The following is a 17,632-nucleotide window of genomic DNA, read 5'->3' as shown; positions in this document are numbered from 1 at the left end:
GCAGAGTCAGAGTGCAAGAAATAAAGTGAAAATGGATAGGATTGATTCACCAAAGCTCATAAAGAAATAAAAAGAATGAATCATCCTATAGCTTCTTCTAGCTTCTTTTATTTTGATGTCCTTAAAATAAATAAAATAAAATGATGTTTTTAAATAAAAATAATTAATTTTACTGTGTAATATCTAAATAAAATAAAATGCAAGTGAATATACCCATTAATTTTAATTTTAATTTTACTTATTGGTATCTCTTTTATAAGTTTGATACGAATACAAATACCATATTCGTAACAAAAGTTGGGAATCCATATTCCTCCAATTATTTCACTGCCTTTTTTTTATGTTTTTTTATCCTTTGTTTTCTTTTTTGGGCACAAATTAAAGAGCAATTGACCTTTTGTCTTCTATTGTATAGCAAAAATTTCAATTGAATTTTATGTTCAATAATAAAATTTTGTAAAATGCTACTCCCTCCGTTAAATTTTTATTATCCTAAATATATTTGCACGACAGACTTGGTTTGCAAGGTATTAGGTTCGGCCGAGTTTACCCAGTGCGCACTTTCGACAGCGAATGCAAATTCGTCATAAAAAAATAAAATATATATAGATCAAAAGTAATAAATGAATTAAAAGTAAAAATATAAAATTTATATTTAAAAAATAATAATAATAATAGTTATTTAACGTTCTAAATAAAAAATAATAATAAGAAGATTCAATAATTTTGTAATAGTTGATTTGTGATTTTATTTAAAATAACAAAGAAAAAAAAGCTGCCAAAATAATAATAATTAAATACTGTTACAAGTGTCGAAAAACAAAAGGGAAATTCCAAAAAGCCCACACCTTTTCCACACCACCAAACAAAAATTATGATAGTGAAGTTTATCAAAGTATCGCCTACAAAACGCAAGGTACACATGATAATGTATAATCGAATACTTTGATTCATTCTTGCCTGGACTGAATTGTTTCGATTGCATACAATCACGCAATTCGTCCATCTGGATTCGTCGGAGATCGTCATCTGTTTGACAATTGGTTTTTTTAATTATCTGTTGTTGCGTTTGTGATTTTGCCGGTGAGGTGGAGTGAAGTCCGGGAGAGAGAGCAGAGGCGGTTATCTTCGTCGGAAATTAAATGCGGCGGGAGAGTATTCTGGCGGTGGTGGTGTTTTTGGTGGCGGCGACGGCGGATGGGGAAGGGAGAAACGTGGTGCTGAGCCTGGAGCGGGCGAGTCATGGTGGAGTGGAGCTGAGTCGACTCAGAGAGCGCGACCGAGTTCGACACGGTCGGTTACTGCAGCAGCAGCAGCAGCCATTCGGAGTAGTTAATTTCCCCGTTCAAGGAACCTTCGATCCTTATCTTGTTGGGTACGTCCTTACGTCTAATCGCCATCGATACTGTGTTTTTTTTCAATCCTTGATTTTCACATTTCGATCGTTCGGTTGGATTTAAACTGTGTTCTTCCCCATCCTTCAATGTAAATAAAAATCTTTAACTCCGAAATTATGATTTCGATCATTTTGAAGTCAGTCTTGCAGTAAAGTAAATCCACATTCAATACTAGTTTGAATTCGAATACGATTCTGTTCTTATTACAGAACATTCAAATTTAGTTTGGACTGCGTGTCAAGTTGATCAACAGTTATGAACAATTTTATTATGCTTTCTATTGAACAAGTTCAGGCATGCTCCTTTTCAATTATTTGAACAACTTGGACGAATTTCACCAAAGTAAGAACTTTGATGGTTTTTCTATGTGTCAAACTATTGATGAATTTGCCAATGCAAATTATGGTGCTTCAATATGTTGAAATTCATTTCGAAATCAATCGTGTTTCCAGAAAAGGTATTCACGGAGATTATTCATGTAGGTTATACTTCACGAGGGTTAAACTGGGGACACCTCCGAAGGAATTCTACGTACAAATCGACACAGGGAGTGATGTTCTGTGGGTGAGCTGCAAGCCCTGTTCAGGCTGCCCAACCTCCACCGGCCTCCAGGCAATTCTATTTTGATCTAAATTCTCCATTGCCCTTTCGATTTTGATGTCACGAGGCAAGGATTTCATTCCCATTCACATATATATGCTGCAGTTGATTGCTAAAATTCTCATACCTGCATTGCAACAGATTCATCTCGAGTTCTTCGATCCTTCCGGCTCATCAACAGTGTCCCCGATTTCATGCTCTGATCAACGATGCTCGTTGGGTGCACAATCCTCGGATTCTTTGTGCTCGAGCAGAAATAATCAATGTGGTTACACATTCCAGTACGGCGATGGCAGCGGGACTTCTGGCTATTACCTATCGGACTCCATGTACTTCGACTCAGTTGTCGGGAGCTCGTCCACTTCAAATTCTTCTGCACAGGTTGTTTTTGGGTGAGTGAACTGTGTAGAAGTCTTGAATGTTGTTCCATTCCATATTTCCATCACTCAGCTTAATATATTGTGTTCTTAGGTGTTTGTAGTCGTGAGAATTAATAATTCTATAGATTAAACATTGAAGATTTTGGTTTTGATTTTGAATTCGAAAGTTTATTTTCCATTCATCTCCAATTTGGCAGTTCTGAATTGCTAGTGTGTCTAAGATGGTACTCTGCATTTTCTTCTGTGTTTCATCTTTTGTATACGATATTAATTGCAGCTGTAGCACGACGCAGACGGGAGACCTCACCAAGCCTGATAGGGCGGTGGACGGCATATTTGGATTGGGTAAACAGGGCTTATCCATCATTTCACAACTTTCATCTCAGGGCGTCACGCCGAATGCATTCTCTCACTGCCTCAAGGGAGAAAACGGCGGTGGGATCTTGGTTCTTGGCCAGATCGTCGAACCTAACATCGTCTACACTCCTATGGTACCATCGCAGTGAGTGTAGTTAAAAGTTCAACTTCTATAAACTTTCTATGGCAATTAGCTTTGAACATAACTCGTTGTTGGTATTCGAACATTGCAGGCCTCATTATAATGTGAATCTACAGAGCATCTCCGTAAATGGGCAACAATTGCCTATAGATCCATCTGTATTCGTAACATCAGACAATCGAGGCACAATCATCGACTCAGGAACAACATTGGCCTACCTTGCGGAAGAGGCTTACGATCCTTTTGTTAATGCAGTAAGTTTAACATTTCAAAATTTTCAATTACATCTCATCAGAAATCTCTGCATTTTATATATACTCTGCCTTTTCGATCCACATGTAGATTATGCAGACCATTTCACAATCGGTCCGGCCACTCTTTAACAAGGGAAATCAGTGTTATCTTACAACCTCCAGGTTTAGTTAACTTTCTCAAAACAATGTTCTATTTTAATTACCTAGTGGATATATTCATCCTTATCATTCGTTTACGCTTTGTTTGTTTGTATTTTCTTTTCCATCTTTAGTGTCGCCGAGATTTTTCCTTCAGTCAGCTTGAACTTTGCTGGCGGGGCATCAATGGAGTTGAAGCCTCAGGACTACCTCTTGCAACAGAACTCTATTGTAAGTCTTCGAAAATCATCAACAAGCTCAAAATGCGACGATGTTGATGAATAACACATGACCTTCTTTCGACTGAGATATTTATTAATCATCGTACTCGTGCAAATTTTCTTGACAACTAGTTTCCGGATGTGTAGGGTGGTGCCGCGGTTTGGTGCATTGCCTTTCAGAAAATTCCGAGTCAAGGAATCACAATTCTCGGAGGTACATCAACTTCGAAACATATATATCAATTGAGCTCTACTCTAAATTAGAACATCAACAAACATTTATCGTTTATAAGTGTAATAAAATAGTCGTGCAAATTGCAAGTTTTCGCGATACTTTCAATCTTCTTCTATCACATTTCGCACTTGTGTCGATCTTTTTTGCAGATCTTGTCTTGAAAGATAAAATAATCGTTTATGACTTGGGCGGACAACGGATTGGATGGACCAACTACGATTGTAAGCAATGACAATTTCATTTTTCACTCGCAATTTTTACCCGATCCAAACTCATTCGCATATATACATACATACATACGTACTCACAGGCGCTTCCTCGGTTAATGTCTCCTTAAGCAACACCGGAACAACTGAATACGTGAACACGGGACAACTTCGAAACGATGCTTCGAGACCCTATGAACAGAACAATGTATTGGCAGCAGCTGTAGCTGTGAGTTTCTTGTTGCAAATATGTGTTTTTCCATTTTTATGACATTTATTTGACATTTCTATTATTTTTTTTCTTGATAACGTGGAATCCGCAGTCGCTCTTATTCGAGAAATTACTCTCATCTTAGTTGTGTAAAATGATTTCATGAAAAAGTAAATGTGTTCTGTACAGGGAAATGTATTGTGCCTCTTGCAATATATTAGCACCTATTATTCAAGTCGAATATTTTTATTTAAAAAAAATATTGCATTTTATTTCTTTTGTATTCTAAATATAGTCACAACATAATTCAGAAGCAAAACATTTTGTTTTGTTCATGGGATGGCATAACATTGAACAGTTTTCCAAAGTCAAATGTTATAATAATTAATAAAAAAAGTTATGATAAATAAGTCATGCCTTTTCTTTTTAATTAAAACTTAATTATACGTTCTTTGTTTATTTGTTTACCCTAAATTGGATTCAGTCTTTGGATGTCTTGATTCATTTGTGGACTGTATTGAAATTATTATTATTATTATTATTATTTTCAAAATATAGTCATTTTATTGAATATTGAATTATTAGATTCATTGTACAAATGCATATAATTTTTAGAGAATTTTGTTGTTGTTTTGATCCAACTTATTTTTTATTTTTTTTTCCCTCCGCTTACAAAATATAAAGGAGCATATTTCTTACTGTATTATTATTTCGTTTGTATAAAGACTGAATAAAATGTTGAAACAGCTCATCAAAATTGACCTAACAATAATGTATAAATTAATAACTTGCCAATTCAAAATATATACGTCTCAATTTTCGATAAATTGCAATAAAAACGGTTGTGTTTACTTGTATTTTCAGTTATATGTTGTACTTTCTCATTTTCATAATTTTTTTTATCACGTTTATTCGTTGATACAAATTTTTAAATGGTATAATTTTAGTATTTTTATTTAATTAATCTTATAAATATATTTAGAAATGTAAAAAAGAAAAATCAAATATAAAATAAACAAAAATTACAAAGAATGTGTTTAGTATTTATAGATTTTTGTACTTTCTATTGTGAAATTATATGAAAAAGATGTAAAAGTATATGAAATTTGTTCACTCAACAAATTTTTTTAGTAATATAATTTTCGATGAATATTATTAAAACAAAATTACTACAAGAAAATATAAAATTAATAATCTAACATAAAATATTATAATTTCCAAACCCTAAACCCTAAATACATCGAATTCAAAAAGATGAGTCATTATAATTTTTTTGCTCTCAAGTCAAACTATCATAGCAAATATTACCCAAATAAAATTTAATTAAACCCCACACAACCCCCCCCCCCCCCCCCCCCCAAAGATCCCAAACACTGGTTGACTTTCTACACCATCTCCTTATCTTCACCCTCCCTCTAAAATAAACTATACTAATAATATTTGAATTGAAATAATAATTTTCTAAAAATAAAATAAAATCGAGAAATTCAATACATGCATAGCAACCAACAATACAAGTATATAAACCCCTCCAATATCTATGGCATGCCCACCACTAAGCCAAAATCGATCTTCATTACATTACATTTCATTGCATATAATAAATATATCAACATCTACATTCCCTAACAGCCTTTTCCTTAACGTTAAAATTATGAAGCTCAAAATATCATCTTCCAAGATCGTCAAGCCAATCTACGAATCCAATTCCAATGTTCTCAATAACTCCCCAAACTTCATTCACCTATCAGTCTTCGATCGTGTCACCTACGATCAACACGTGGCAGTCATCTACGCCTACCGCCCTCCGACGCCGTCCAACGCCGCCGTCGAGCTCGGCCTACGGAGGGCGTTGGGGGTCTACCGCGCATGGGCCGGGAGGCTCGGGACCGATCCCGCGACGGGAAATCCGATAATCTTGTTGAATGACGCGGGCGTTAGGTTCGTCGAGGCGTCGTTCGATCATGCGCTCGACGAGCAGTCAATGCTCAAGCCGTCGAGATCCTCGTTGACCCTTCACCCGGCTTTCGACGGGGTCGTCGAGCTCGTGCAAGTTCAGCTCACCCGATTCGCGTGCGGGTCTCTCGTCGTCGGGTTCACGAGTCACCACTTGGTCGCGGATGGCCACGCGACGAGCGATTTTTTGGTCGCATGGGGCCGCGCATGTCGGGGGCTCGAGATCGTTCCTCGACCCTTTTGCGACCGTGCGGTTTTCTCCCCGAGAGACCCCCCTGTGTTCGAGTACGAGCATCGGGGGGTCGAGTTTATAAGCAAGAATTTCAAGAAGGCCTACCCGTTGATCGACAATAGCGTCGAGAACATCGTGGTGCACCGAGTGCACTACACGGTCGATTTTTTGTCGAGGCTCAAGGCCAAGGCTTCGTCGAACAAAGCTTCGTATACGACTTTCGAGAGCCTCGTGGGTCATCTATGGCGAGCGATCACGATAGCTCGCGGATTGAACGGTCACGAGACGACGCAGGTGAGGATGTCGGTTGACGGGCGATCTCGAATCAAACCCAAGTTGCCCGACGAGTATTTCGGGAATCTGGTGTTGTGGGCATTCGCGAGGTCGAAAGTCGAGGTTCTCGTCGAGAATCCTCTATCGTACGCGGCTAGGCTATTGCACGAGGCCATCGTGAACGTAGGCGACGACTATTTCAAGTCGTTTATCGATTTCGCGAGCCATAAGGCTAAGGAGGAAGATCTCATCCCCAACGCCGTCGCGGACACACATGAGTCGATATTGTGGCCGGATTTGGAGGTCGATAGTTGGCTCCGATTTCCGTTTTACGATCTCGATTTCGGGAGCGGAAGCCCTCACATTTTCGTGCCGTCGTTCTCCCCGACGGAGGGGATGATATTTCTTCTCCCGTCGTTCGCCAAAGATCGAAGCATCGATGTTTTTGTTCCTTTGTTTCGGGACAATGTGGCGAAGTTCGAAGAGATTTGTTATTCTCTCGACTAGCTAAGTACCAAAAACAAAAGTCCAAAGATATGTTATGTTACATTATAAATTACGTAAGTTTGTGTTTCAGTGTATTTCGTTTCGGTTTATGTTCAATTTTTTTATCATTTGGATCTTATATCTCTTAAAAAGATATATATATATATATTTTTTATAAAATATCACATTGAACATTATTTAATAAAATAGTTCAAAATTTTAAATTTAATTAAAAAAAAGAAATGCACCTTTTTGTATGGCTTTGATTCAGTTACATGTTTTAACTACAATTCTCTGCTACCAAGTTTATATTATCCTTAAGAGTCTTTATTGAAAATAATAATAATAATAATAATACTTCATTCATCCCATAACCAAGTATCATTTTTTTATTTTAGTTCGTCCCATAAAAAAGTATCAATTTTCCTTTTTTAGTAAAGGTACTATCTACCTAACATTACAAATACCCTTACAACTTATAATATATTACACAAATATCATTACTTTTATATCACACACAGACATACTAATAGGATTATTTTAGTCATTTCTACTGTATTCCTACTATGTTTCAATATAATACTAATATTTCTAAAATTACGTACAAAAAGCAAATAGATATTTATTTATGAGACGGCGGGAGTAATAATAATAATAATATTATGCTCATTCTTCATGAGTTGCTTCGGATCTCCATTTAGTTTCACCTAAATTTTATCCCGATCATGGATATTTGATCATGTCTTAATCATTCCGTCAAAATTCAATATTGTACTCTTTTTTTCCCCTAAATTTTGTATAAGTATGTAATTTTTCATTGATCAACAATCAAACTTTTGTAAATTAAGCTGTGAAGTACCTTCTTGTCAGAAGTGTGTGAATGGAGATTCATTGTTTTTAATTGGATTATTTAGAATTCTAGTGTCAAATTGTTAATAAATTTCTTTTTTAAGTATTTGATTAGACTTATATTTCATTTATGGCTTTAACAGTCTTAAAAAAAATTTCTTCTTTTTTTTTTTTCTACAACAAATATGTATTTCCTATTTATAAAAAATACTTGTTACATACTTTTCAATTTACACACTACTTTACTATTATATTTATTTACAAATATATAATTGCTATTTAATTTATTAAAAAATTTCTTTTACATTCATTAACTTATTCATATACTTTTTAAAATATTTTTGTGATCGCGATAATCAGTCAATATAATATTATATTTATTAAAATTCAAACAAGGATAAATTATGTGGATCAAGAAATTACCCATTATTGTATCTTTGTTATCTCTTTGTCAAACAAACATAATCTGATTCTTTTTACTGTGTAATTAATGTAATTGTTAATAAAAATATACTCTCTCTGTCCACAAATTAATGTCCTACATTCCTATTTGGAACGTGCAACAACTATTGTCTTATTTTATTTTTTAAACACAAATTTTACGTTTTTACCATTCATTCATTTATTACTTTTTGTTTCTACCATACAATTAAGAGCAAATTTATCAATTCATGACAAAAAGACAATCACCTAAAAAACCGTGCAAATATACTTTAGTACAATAGAAATTGGACCGAAGAAATATTATTTTTGTATAAAACTAAATATTTAAATTATTGTTCAAAACAAATGAAAGACATACATTTCAAAAGAAAGAAAACAGTCATTCTCATTATAAACAGGGAGCAAAATAGTAATAAATTTGCAAAGGAATGAATCAAATTACTTTTATATTCAACTATGACATTCTTTGGATAAATCAATTATTGAAGTTATATTAGAGATGATCTCGGGTGAACTCATAATTTATCTTTTTGTACATAGTTTGCATGTTATTAAATTCGATTGAAATTTAATCAAAATATATTTGAATAGTGGCGATTGCGAGTACATCATAAATATATATATACACATTTAAGGTAACTTTCTCTATTGAACATTTCTCAACCCCAAATGCCAAAAACACAACCACCTTGCAAGTAAGTTCATAATAATATCTTTAAATATTAAAACAAAAAAGACAGCATAACGCATTTTAGCACGTATTGAAAAAATATATACTACTTTCATTTCCAACTATTATTTTGTTTATTTCATATGGCTTTCTACATGGCATAATATTAATATATATATATTTACCTTTTTTTTTGTTATAAATAACTTTATCTATTGAATTTATACAAATAAAAATTAAAAAACTTTGCGACATGTCAAATTATAAATAATAGTAAATATGTTGAAAAAAAAATGAAGTTAATAATGAATTTGATAACGCATGGATGCTTGTAGATTTAACTAATAATAAAATAGAAAATATGAATATAAATATTAATTTGACAGATGATATCACAAATAACGTTTTTTAAATTTTTTGACAGCACAAAGAACTTTTGGTATGATAGCTGACCAAAATTTCAATAATTAACGAGATATTTCTGCAAATATTGATTTAATAAATTTCTTATTGCTTCCTGTATAAATTACTTATTTATTCCAATAACAAAGACATTCGTTGGGACAAATCTAGACTGATCTTATCTAGTGAAGTAACCCCCCTCCCCCCAACAGTGTTATTTATTTTGTGCAGCAGTGCAGGTGCAATTTTATGTGATTAATTTTTTTTGTTTTTTTGGTGGTATTATATTCAAAGTTTGATAAACTGTGTAATGTAGGCATATAAAAATATTTGTAATTGATCACCTAACCAATTTATTATTATCCACCTAATATATATATATATATTTTTTTTGGTACTATATGCATCTATATATACACATGTATCCTCTAACAAAAAATACAAGTAAATAAATAAACAATAGGAAGGGGGAAGAAGAAAGAAGCAATTTTGTAAATTATAATGAAAGCTGCTGGAATGTTATCATACGTAGCAGTTATTAAAATTTTAATTATATCAAATTAAGTTATATTTTACATACTAATTAAATTTATTAAAAACAGTGCCTGATTACGAATGGCGTGACATCCTTACAGAGTATAAAGTAGTTACAGAAACGATGTGGTGTGACAGATAATGGAATCATTTGAATATATATGAAATATATTTGGCGCCAAAATCCACAATGCAGCATCAAATTGATGACATTTTATCCAAAAACCCGTCCCAAACAAGGTGCAACATTTATTTTTAGCTTATGTGGGTAGTATTAAGTATAATAATTTAAAAATTAGGTGATACGATGAAAAAAGAAATATATATTTTATTGTTTTATTTGGACGATGCGAGGGGATAAAGTGTGGGGTAGAGATTAAATATAATTAATTATTTTCTATTTTGAAAATATTGCAGGGTGACTGGAATTGAGGGAGTATAACATTACACACTGATCTTCAAGTACATACAATCTATATATACACAAGAATCACAACTATATTCACACGGCCCTCTAAATCTCTCAACAATAGTCGATCATCCTGATCGGACCTAAACATCAAATATGTTACCACAAATACTAAATTCGCCTTTAATCTACATCCATCATCGATGAGCAGAAGTTCGTTAACTTAATGCAATGAAACTAGCCTAATGGTTTTACACCACTGCAACGATGCTTGAATTCTCGAATTGGCATATACAGGTTGCAGTGAGGTGTTATCATTGTTCTTCGATTGATAATGGGCCAAACTTGTGAAAGAGAAAATAATATTAGTGCTTACATGTTTCGTCTCGGGTGCTCATAAAATTTTCCTTCTCCTGAGGTAAAAGTACATGAGAAAGAATCCAACCACGGCGCCAACGAAAATTCCAGCTGTAGTTAGCCAAAATGCAAACTGCAGGGAAAGTTTTACTTAGCATGGACAATGGTCACAGGAATTTAAATAATGAGAGACCATGGATAATCTTACCACATGTTCCTCAAGATACGACTTCAAGTTCATGCCAAATATACCTGCCAAGATCCCAAGTATGAACTTTAAACCAAAATGCCGTTAACATTTAAACACCATATTTGAACATGGAATGATTATAGATCATACATTCTCTTCACACTCTGTGTGGAGCTTATATAAAATGCTATCACACAAGTATTTCATCCATTCAAAGGATTTTAACTAAATGGTAAGGAATATGTATGGTTTTAGATTTATTCATACCACCATTCGGTTAGAAGGAAAATCAAATGAAAAAAAGATATATTTAGTGCAATCATAACATAGGAATGCACCAACAGGAGAACAAAGAAAAGATTTGCGTATTTGCCTCATCACCACACTCGAATGGGTTTTTTGTAACAGTATGACTCAGTGCCTTAACAATTATATAGATTTCAATGTAAAAGTGACTAAAATAGGTTTCATGTTCTGTACCAGCAATCAGGGCACCGACCCCAACGCAGAATGTCCCAACCTGGAGCAGAAGTTCCACCCTACTTACCTCAAGCCTCCGAGAGCTGGTATGAAAAACCATTTTCAGTTTAATTTATAATGGCAATACCAAGAATGATGCTACAGATAATTTCATTGATGTTTTGAAAACTGAACCAAGAAATGCTATTGTTGAACAATTAGTTTAGAGTAGAGTAATATACAATATGTTGTCTTTATGACGTACTATGATGCCTGTACAAAGTGTGACCACTGTATTTGTTTAAAATTTTATGTATGTTAAATAACATGCAGAGCCGAGCTTCACCCTAAAAATATAAAGTCTAACCGGAAAAACAAAACTTAGTTTCAGGCACTTATCAAATGACCTATAGTTATTTGATACAAATTCGATTAATTTTAGGCTAGTGCCACAACTCTGAGGTTTCTTGAACATAAAGAGATATAAAAAGACTATCGCTTGAAATAATATCACCCAAAATACATAAAAAACTGTTTACATAGCAATAGAATAACAACCGACATGGCAGAGCACATAAAAATCATCTGAAAAACATCATTGGAAAATGTTCCACCGAACATGAAATATATTGCTTGAAAAACATCATCCATAAACACTTCAAAAATTGCTAGCATAGAAATAGAATAACAACCAGAAATGAAACAGAGCACTTAAACGTCATCAGAAACTTAAACTGCCAGTAATAAATATTCTTATGCAGTTTGGATTTATAAGATAATTCCCTGACAAGCACAGTGCCTTTGAAAAAACTCAGCAATATTCAAAAGCATAAGTTTTAGTCACCAATAAGAGCAACAAACCTTTACAAAAATAAAAGAAAATAAAAATAAAAAATACTAGTAATTGTAGCAACAAACCTGAGGTTAACAGAAATTGAATCTTCCATTTCCCTAGCTGAATCAAGAAGCCTCTCTGCTTGACCATGACAAGATTCACATCTGTCATTACATGAAATTTGCAAAGTAAGAAGTTGAGATAAGACCAGTCGAAAACAAAATAAAACTTCATGCTTTACAACATTTTACCAGATGATCAATAAAAGATAAAGAGTAAAATGCCAAATATGCTGATAAGATTGTGAAAATAAGATGATGCGACTCCAATATATGCACAACCCATGTCAAACAAAAAAATGAGAAGTTGATTAAATCCAGTTATTCTTCCTGAGGGTAAAAATAGGTTATTAACAATTACATGACAATCAAATCCTCAGTCCATTCCTGTAGTTCACATATACAGTCTAGCACAAGAGCAGTTCACACCTCACTGGCTTAAAATAAGGTTAAATAATTATACCAGCAATTGCATCATAAACTATCATTGGGAGTCATTTAAGACACCTCAACTTTAAATTGAAAACTTTGGAAAGTGGGTTTTGGATCTCGTTTCTCAGCCTCACAGGAGCAGATGTTGCTGCTTCACGTTTTTATATAAGGTGCTAATGATGTAATGCAAAACCAAAAAAAAAAAAAAAAATGACAATCAAAGATGATATTTTGCAATAATTTGAAAAGCATAGACTTCACCTTTGAAGATAATTTTCCAAAAGCATTTCAATTTCTTCCTCTTCTTCTGCAAGACACGTGTCAATAGTATGAATTAGAGATCCACAATCATAATGGATGTTCCGAACAACTTGGAGGTGAATGAACGATTTCACAACTTACCTTCTGCAACATCCTTTTCAGAGGGAACATCACATACCATCTCATCATTTTTCAGAACAGTACAGTTTCTTCCCATAACACAAATTTGTCGTATTTCATGAGTGTCCTCAAGGATATCAAGTAGCATTTGTTTAAGGGATCCAGCCCTGGAGCCTAGTTCAACCTTCAATAATAACATATTAAATAACTATTTAGCAATTTTACTGCTGCTAATGCATCTATAGAATCAAGTGAGGGTGGAATCTGCATACCAATGTCTGTTTGCTAATTCGAAGTTCCTCCAATATGTCAGCAGTCATTCGATTAGGAAGAACCTCAAGCAAACTTTGCACCTGCAACATGAGGAGCTTGCCTGCTGATAGATAATAACTGCTTACAAACATAAAACATAGTTTTCTGCTATAAAGTAAGAATGGGATATATGGAGTAACTAAACTAAATCATATAAGAATGGGGAAACTAAAAATCAGGAACATTTCTGCTGCTGCTGCTGCTAAATATTTGAACAGCTATTAAGAATTAAATACTGAAGCAAAAAGCGGTCTTGAGAACCTTTATTGGAATACCAAATAGAACAATGCTATTTTGTTGTTGAATATTTTCAGTCTTTTTTTTATATACCTGCTGTCCAACTAACTGTGATAACTTTATGACCAAAGAAAAATTTGAATGATTTATTCAGAACAGGCAAAACTAATATGAAAACAACCTGCTTAACATTATGATTTAAATCTTTGTAATCAACTAGCACAGATGGAGACAGAAGGCCTCACACATCCGCTCAGAAACTTGGCCTGGGATAAAGGAGCAGAAATATCAGAAAACATACACTCATTGTGTTCCCATACTCACACGTGGTTCTAATTCCATTAACCTGCGCTCCAGGCGTTGAATTCGAGAATGCAGCGCTGCCTCAACCACCTGAAACAAGTTTGAAAATCAAAAGATTTAACAATTTTTCACATTTCATGTTTGCACAAGAACCATAACGAGGTTAGTGTACATGAGCACACATGTGACATATAGCAACAACTGTTCACAACTTGGTTATTAGGACCTTAAGGCGAAACAAAAGGATTACAACCCAAAAGTTGCAGGTTATCTATTCTTCATGCTTTATCAGTTGAGATTGTGATTGAAAGTTCGGTTTTATTGTTTGAAATAAGATTTTAGGTTTAATGGTTGGGTTATTATGTATTATATATTTAAAATATATATCTAAGTGTTTTAAAAAAATTATATTTCAATAAATATATTAAATATAGATATCATTTTGAAGAGTTAAATCATAAATAGTACAAATAAATACATATTTATACATGTTTTGAATAAAACGGTTTCTAAAAACTATGGAGTTTTTAATGTATACACATTGAGGGAGATAAATATATAATATTATAAGTGAGTCCCATCTTAAAAAGTTTTGGAAAGTAGTTGAGATGAAAAAAAGTTGTGAACATAGTACCAACCAACTAAGAATCAAACAGGCCATAAATTTCTGTGTGAATGATGCTTAGTACTTAGAAGGCATTAACCCAGCATAAACTAGGATCAAATGAGAGGAAAAACTTATGTGTCCTGATGTATTCAAGATATTTATCCTTCCATAAAAATTAAGTATCAGACAGAATTAACGCAGGACAGAACATAACTAGGAAGTGGGAAAATATAATGTTGATATTGTGTATTCATTACTACTTTTTCTTGGAACATCTTTTCTCCATGCAGTAGCAACTGGAGCTAGCCAATATATAAAACTTTCTTCAACAGCTCAATATGAAGATATAAAAATGAGACAATTGAATTTGTCAACAAATAACAAAAACTGAGGTATACATTGAGTTATTTTCACAATGTTAGCATCTTTGACATTATATAAATGCACTCACCTGCAGATTGTGGTTATAATGAACACACAACCGGTAGTGCCAAACAAATTGCAAATTTTCCCAAAAAAAGCATGACTCAAGCAACAAGAGACCAACATTCTAGCTCATGCTTCAAAGCAGCGAGTTAGAGGGTAACCAACCTCAAGAACAAAAGGCATTGATTGCCCCCCACTCATGTTCTTTGGATTTAAGCGTGGTAACAAAGCATCAATAAAAGCTTTTCCTCCTTTACTGTACAGAATCAACAGTCAAATATTACATCACTGAAGATGTGCTAAAACATAAATAAAATAGACAACAAGAAACCATGTCATAGACTTGGGGTACATACCGGTTATAGTTGAATAAATAAACACATTCTTGCATTGCAATTGCTCGCAACGAACCCAAATTCAGCAAAATTGCATGATCCCGTATCTTTGAAAGTTTCAGGGTTAAAATTTTCATTAGCAATAAGGACTACATTGAAAATCTCAAGAGCATCTCCAGATTTAACTTGAAATACTCTACGATGTGTACAAGTTATCAAATGAAGAACAGATACAAATCACAGCTAGATCAAATAAGTTATGCTTCTTTAAATTGTAGTAACAGATCATAACCTATCATTAATAGAGTCATAGACGAGATCCAGATGTAAGCAATCAGATCTGAACTTCCTAAATACTGGCTGATGCAGTTGTTTGATGCCTTACAGAATAATGATATTTTTGTTTGAACTCCTCTTATAGAGTTTAAATGCCACAGGAACTTCAACATCACTTAAACATAATTTAGTCAGCAAACAAAAACATGGCTGTGCACACAATCAAGATTAATTCTAAGCAACTCTGTTTGCAGAGTAAATAGACAATATGGAAAATCACAGATGGCAATTAACTGTTAATACCAGTAATGCAGGCATTGTGTTTGTCAACCACAATGATGGATCAACACTCCTAACATCTCGAGGTCGGAGGCCTGTAAAAATCATGTCCACAGGATTTTAGGAAAATGCCAGAAAATACATCATAAAAGTGGGTATGTGTTTGTGATTTATCAGCTCAAGAAATAAACAGGATTGAGACTTTGTATGTGATCATGTCGAGTGACTTCAACTCACTCAGAATTTACAGATGCCGGCGATATATGAAAGAATTAAGAAGGAATTTGATGAATTGATTTATCATTTAATGTTGCAGAATCATAACTTCAAACAAAAATGTAAGTTAATTGCATATTGATATTTTCACCAATTTGTACAAGTGACTCTAGAAAAGCTTCTACTCACCACTTGACTTTAACAAGTGTCTCCTGTTAATTTTCCGGGTAGATACCATCCCATTAGATCTGACTTCCACAACCTGTGAATGGGATATAAACATACATTAAGAAGTGTCTAGATTTTCAAACTAGTCATTTTAGACATAATCCGCTAAGTCCAGACTTTGGTACTATTTTATAACTGTATCTTCAGACGATAAGGCTCTCTTTACATAGACATTTTACTATTATCAAAATTATTACGATCTCCATACCTTCCAAAATTTCTATCTAAACGGAGCTTAAATCATAGAGTCAAAATAAATAAATAAATAAATTTGGTTCCAACCAAAACTACTCATGACTGCATACATATATGAAAAACTAGCTTACAACATCCTTCCACTTAAAAGCCTTGTTTCTATAACTATAAACACAATCATTATTTAATCCACCATAATTAAGACCTTCTGGAATCATCAGAAATCACAGTCACTATCTGACTTTATCAGCCAACCAAACTCAAAACCTAAATTAGAAAACAAAAACCAATTAGTTCGAGTCAACAACCTCGTAAACTGGCTCGCGAATTCCCAACGACAGAGAATCCCCGGAGGCGGAGCTCCTCTGGGAAGTTGCAGAACCGTTGGTCAACTTTCCCCCGACCTCCTCCTCGAACTCCACTTCACTCACATTCCCATCATCCCCATTTTTACCCAACACAGCATCCCCGGCGCCATCTCTCTCCCCAAAACACTTGATCCCAACTTCCTCCCCCGCGACCGGCCGCAGAGCGTCGTCCCATCCCCATCTCCGCTGCAGCTGCAACGAAGAAAACCCGGAAACCTTGCATTTCGACCGCGACACTGATATCCCGGCCAAAATTAAGCGCAGCTGTTGCGAGGAATGGAGATGCAACTGCAACAGGTTCGGAGAAAACTGCTGCAAGGATAGGGGAACAGATCTCATCGTTTACATGCGAATCGCGAGATTCCTTAACCAAATCGGATTCCTTGTGGATTGGAGATCGCGAATTCAGGTGGGACGAGCTTTTTGTCCGTATGAATTGGTAGCTGATATGAAGGGTCCGGTGATTGTGTGTGGCTACGGTTGTCTGTCCCGCCCCGTTGTAACGGCCGTTTCAATAATTCGGGTCGACCCATATATTATGACCCGGCTCGAGTTGTTTAGCCCGGGCCGCCTTGGATGGTAATCGGATGCCACGTGTATGATCTAAGACGTCCACGTGATAATGTGATTGCAATATACGCAATGTACCTATCTGGGCATATGGTTTCCTTTTCTTTTTTTTTTTTTTTTAATAACAATTTTGATATAGTGTTTTATAAAATAAAATATTTTTAAATAATT

The 17,632-nt window shown here is 34.3% G+C and overlaps 3 protein-coding genes across 4 annotated transcripts; 2 read left to right on the top strand and 1 right to left on the bottom strand.

Annotated features, from left to right (window-relative positions):
- Nucleotides 1–845: 845 nt before the first annotated feature.
- LOC127260152 (aspartic proteinase 36-like) lies at nt 846–4,335 on the top strand. Its single transcript, XM_051287842.1, has 10 exons — nt 846–1,375; nt 1,880–2,009; nt 2,139–2,389; nt 2,655–2,879; nt 2,968–3,130; nt 3,219–3,292; nt 3,403–3,499; nt 3,637–3,703; nt 3,874–3,945; nt 4,035–4,335. The coding sequence occupies exons 1-10, from the start codon at nt 1,143–1,145 to the stop codon at nt 4,199–4,201; spliced, it is 1,479 nt and encodes a 492-aa protein (XP_051143799.1). The 5' UTR covers nt 846–1,142; the 3' UTR covers nt 4,202–4,335.
- A 1,376-nt stretch (nt 4,336–5,711) lies between these two features.
- LOC127259943 (agmatine coumaroyltransferase-2-like) lies at nt 5,712–7,191 on the top strand. Its single transcript, XM_051287562.1, has one exon. The coding sequence runs from the start codon at nt 5,796–5,798 to the stop codon at nt 7,107–7,109; it is 1,314 nt and encodes a 437-aa protein (XP_051143519.1). The 5' UTR covers nt 5,712–5,795; the 3' UTR covers nt 7,110–7,191.
- A 3,215-nt stretch (nt 7,192–10,406) lies between these two features.
- Nucleotides 10,407–17,369, bottom strand: LOC127259685 (magnesium transporter MRS2-11, chloroplastic-like). Of its 2 annotated transcripts, XM_051287206.1 has the most exons (13): nt 16,832–17,367; nt 16,290–16,362; nt 15,909–15,979; nt 15,351–15,436; nt 15,160–15,250; nt 13,983–14,051; nt 13,382–13,462; nt 13,131–13,293; nt 12,990–13,035; nt 12,321–12,401; nt 11,424–11,506; nt 10,962–11,005; nt 10,407–10,886 (listed from the first exon to the last, which is right to left on the bottom strand). In XM_051287206.1, the coding sequence occupies exons 1-13, from the start codon at nt 17,228–17,230 to the stop codon at nt 10,791–10,793; spliced, it is 1,383 nt and encodes a 460-aa protein (XP_051143163.1). In that variant the 5' UTR covers nt 17,231–17,367; the 3' UTR covers nt 10,407–10,790. The 2 variants fall into 2 exon arrangements, with proteins under 2 accessions (XP_051143163.1, XP_051143164.1); XM_051287207.1 differs by lacking the exon at nt 11,424–11,506 and having other exon boundaries at nt 16,832–17,369.
- Between the last annotated feature and the right edge of the window lie 263 nt (nt 17,370–17,632).

This window comes from Andrographis paniculata, unplaced genomic scaffold (genome assembly GCF_009805555.1).
Source record: "Andrographis paniculata isolate CXL003 unplaced genomic scaffold, ASM980555v1 Contig60END, whole genome shotgun sequence".
Taxonomy (NCBI): Eukaryota; Viridiplantae; Streptophyta; class Magnoliopsida; order Lamiales; family Acanthaceae; genus Andrographis; species Andrographis paniculata.
This window is presented reverse-complemented; position numbering and strand designations above follow the sequence as displayed.

Excerpts from the sequence above, each read along its gene's own strand:
- LOC127260152 (XM_051287842.1), top strand. The coding sequence starts at position 1,143 with ATGCGGCGGGAGAGTATTCTGGCGGTGGTGGTGTTTTTGGTGGCGGCG. Across the intron at positions 2,010-2,138 it reads CAACCTCCACCGGCCTCCAG|ATTCATCTCGAGTTCTTCGA; the intron begins GCAATTCTATTT and ends GCATTGCAACAG. Across the intron at positions 3,704-3,873 it reads AGGAATCACAATTCTCGGAG|ATCTTGTCTTGAAAGATAAA; the intron begins GTACATCAACTT and ends TCTTTTTTGCAG.
- LOC127259943 (XM_051287562.1), top strand. The coding sequence starts at position 5,796 with ATGAAGCTCAAAATATCATCTTCCAAGATCGTCAAGCCAATCTACGAA.
- LOC127259685 (XM_051287206.1), bottom strand. The coding sequence starts at position 17,230 with ATGAGATCTGTTCCCCTATCCTTGCAGCAGTTTTCTCCGAACCTGTTG. Across the intron at positions 15,251-15,350 it reads TATTTATTCAACTATAACCG|TAAAGGAGGAAAAGCTTTTA; the intron begins GTATGTACCCCA and ends GATTCTGTACAG. Across the intron at positions 11,006-11,423 it reads GGTCGGTGCCCTGATTGCTG|GTATATTTGGCATGAACTTG; the intron begins GTACAGAACATG and ends GGATCTTGGCAG.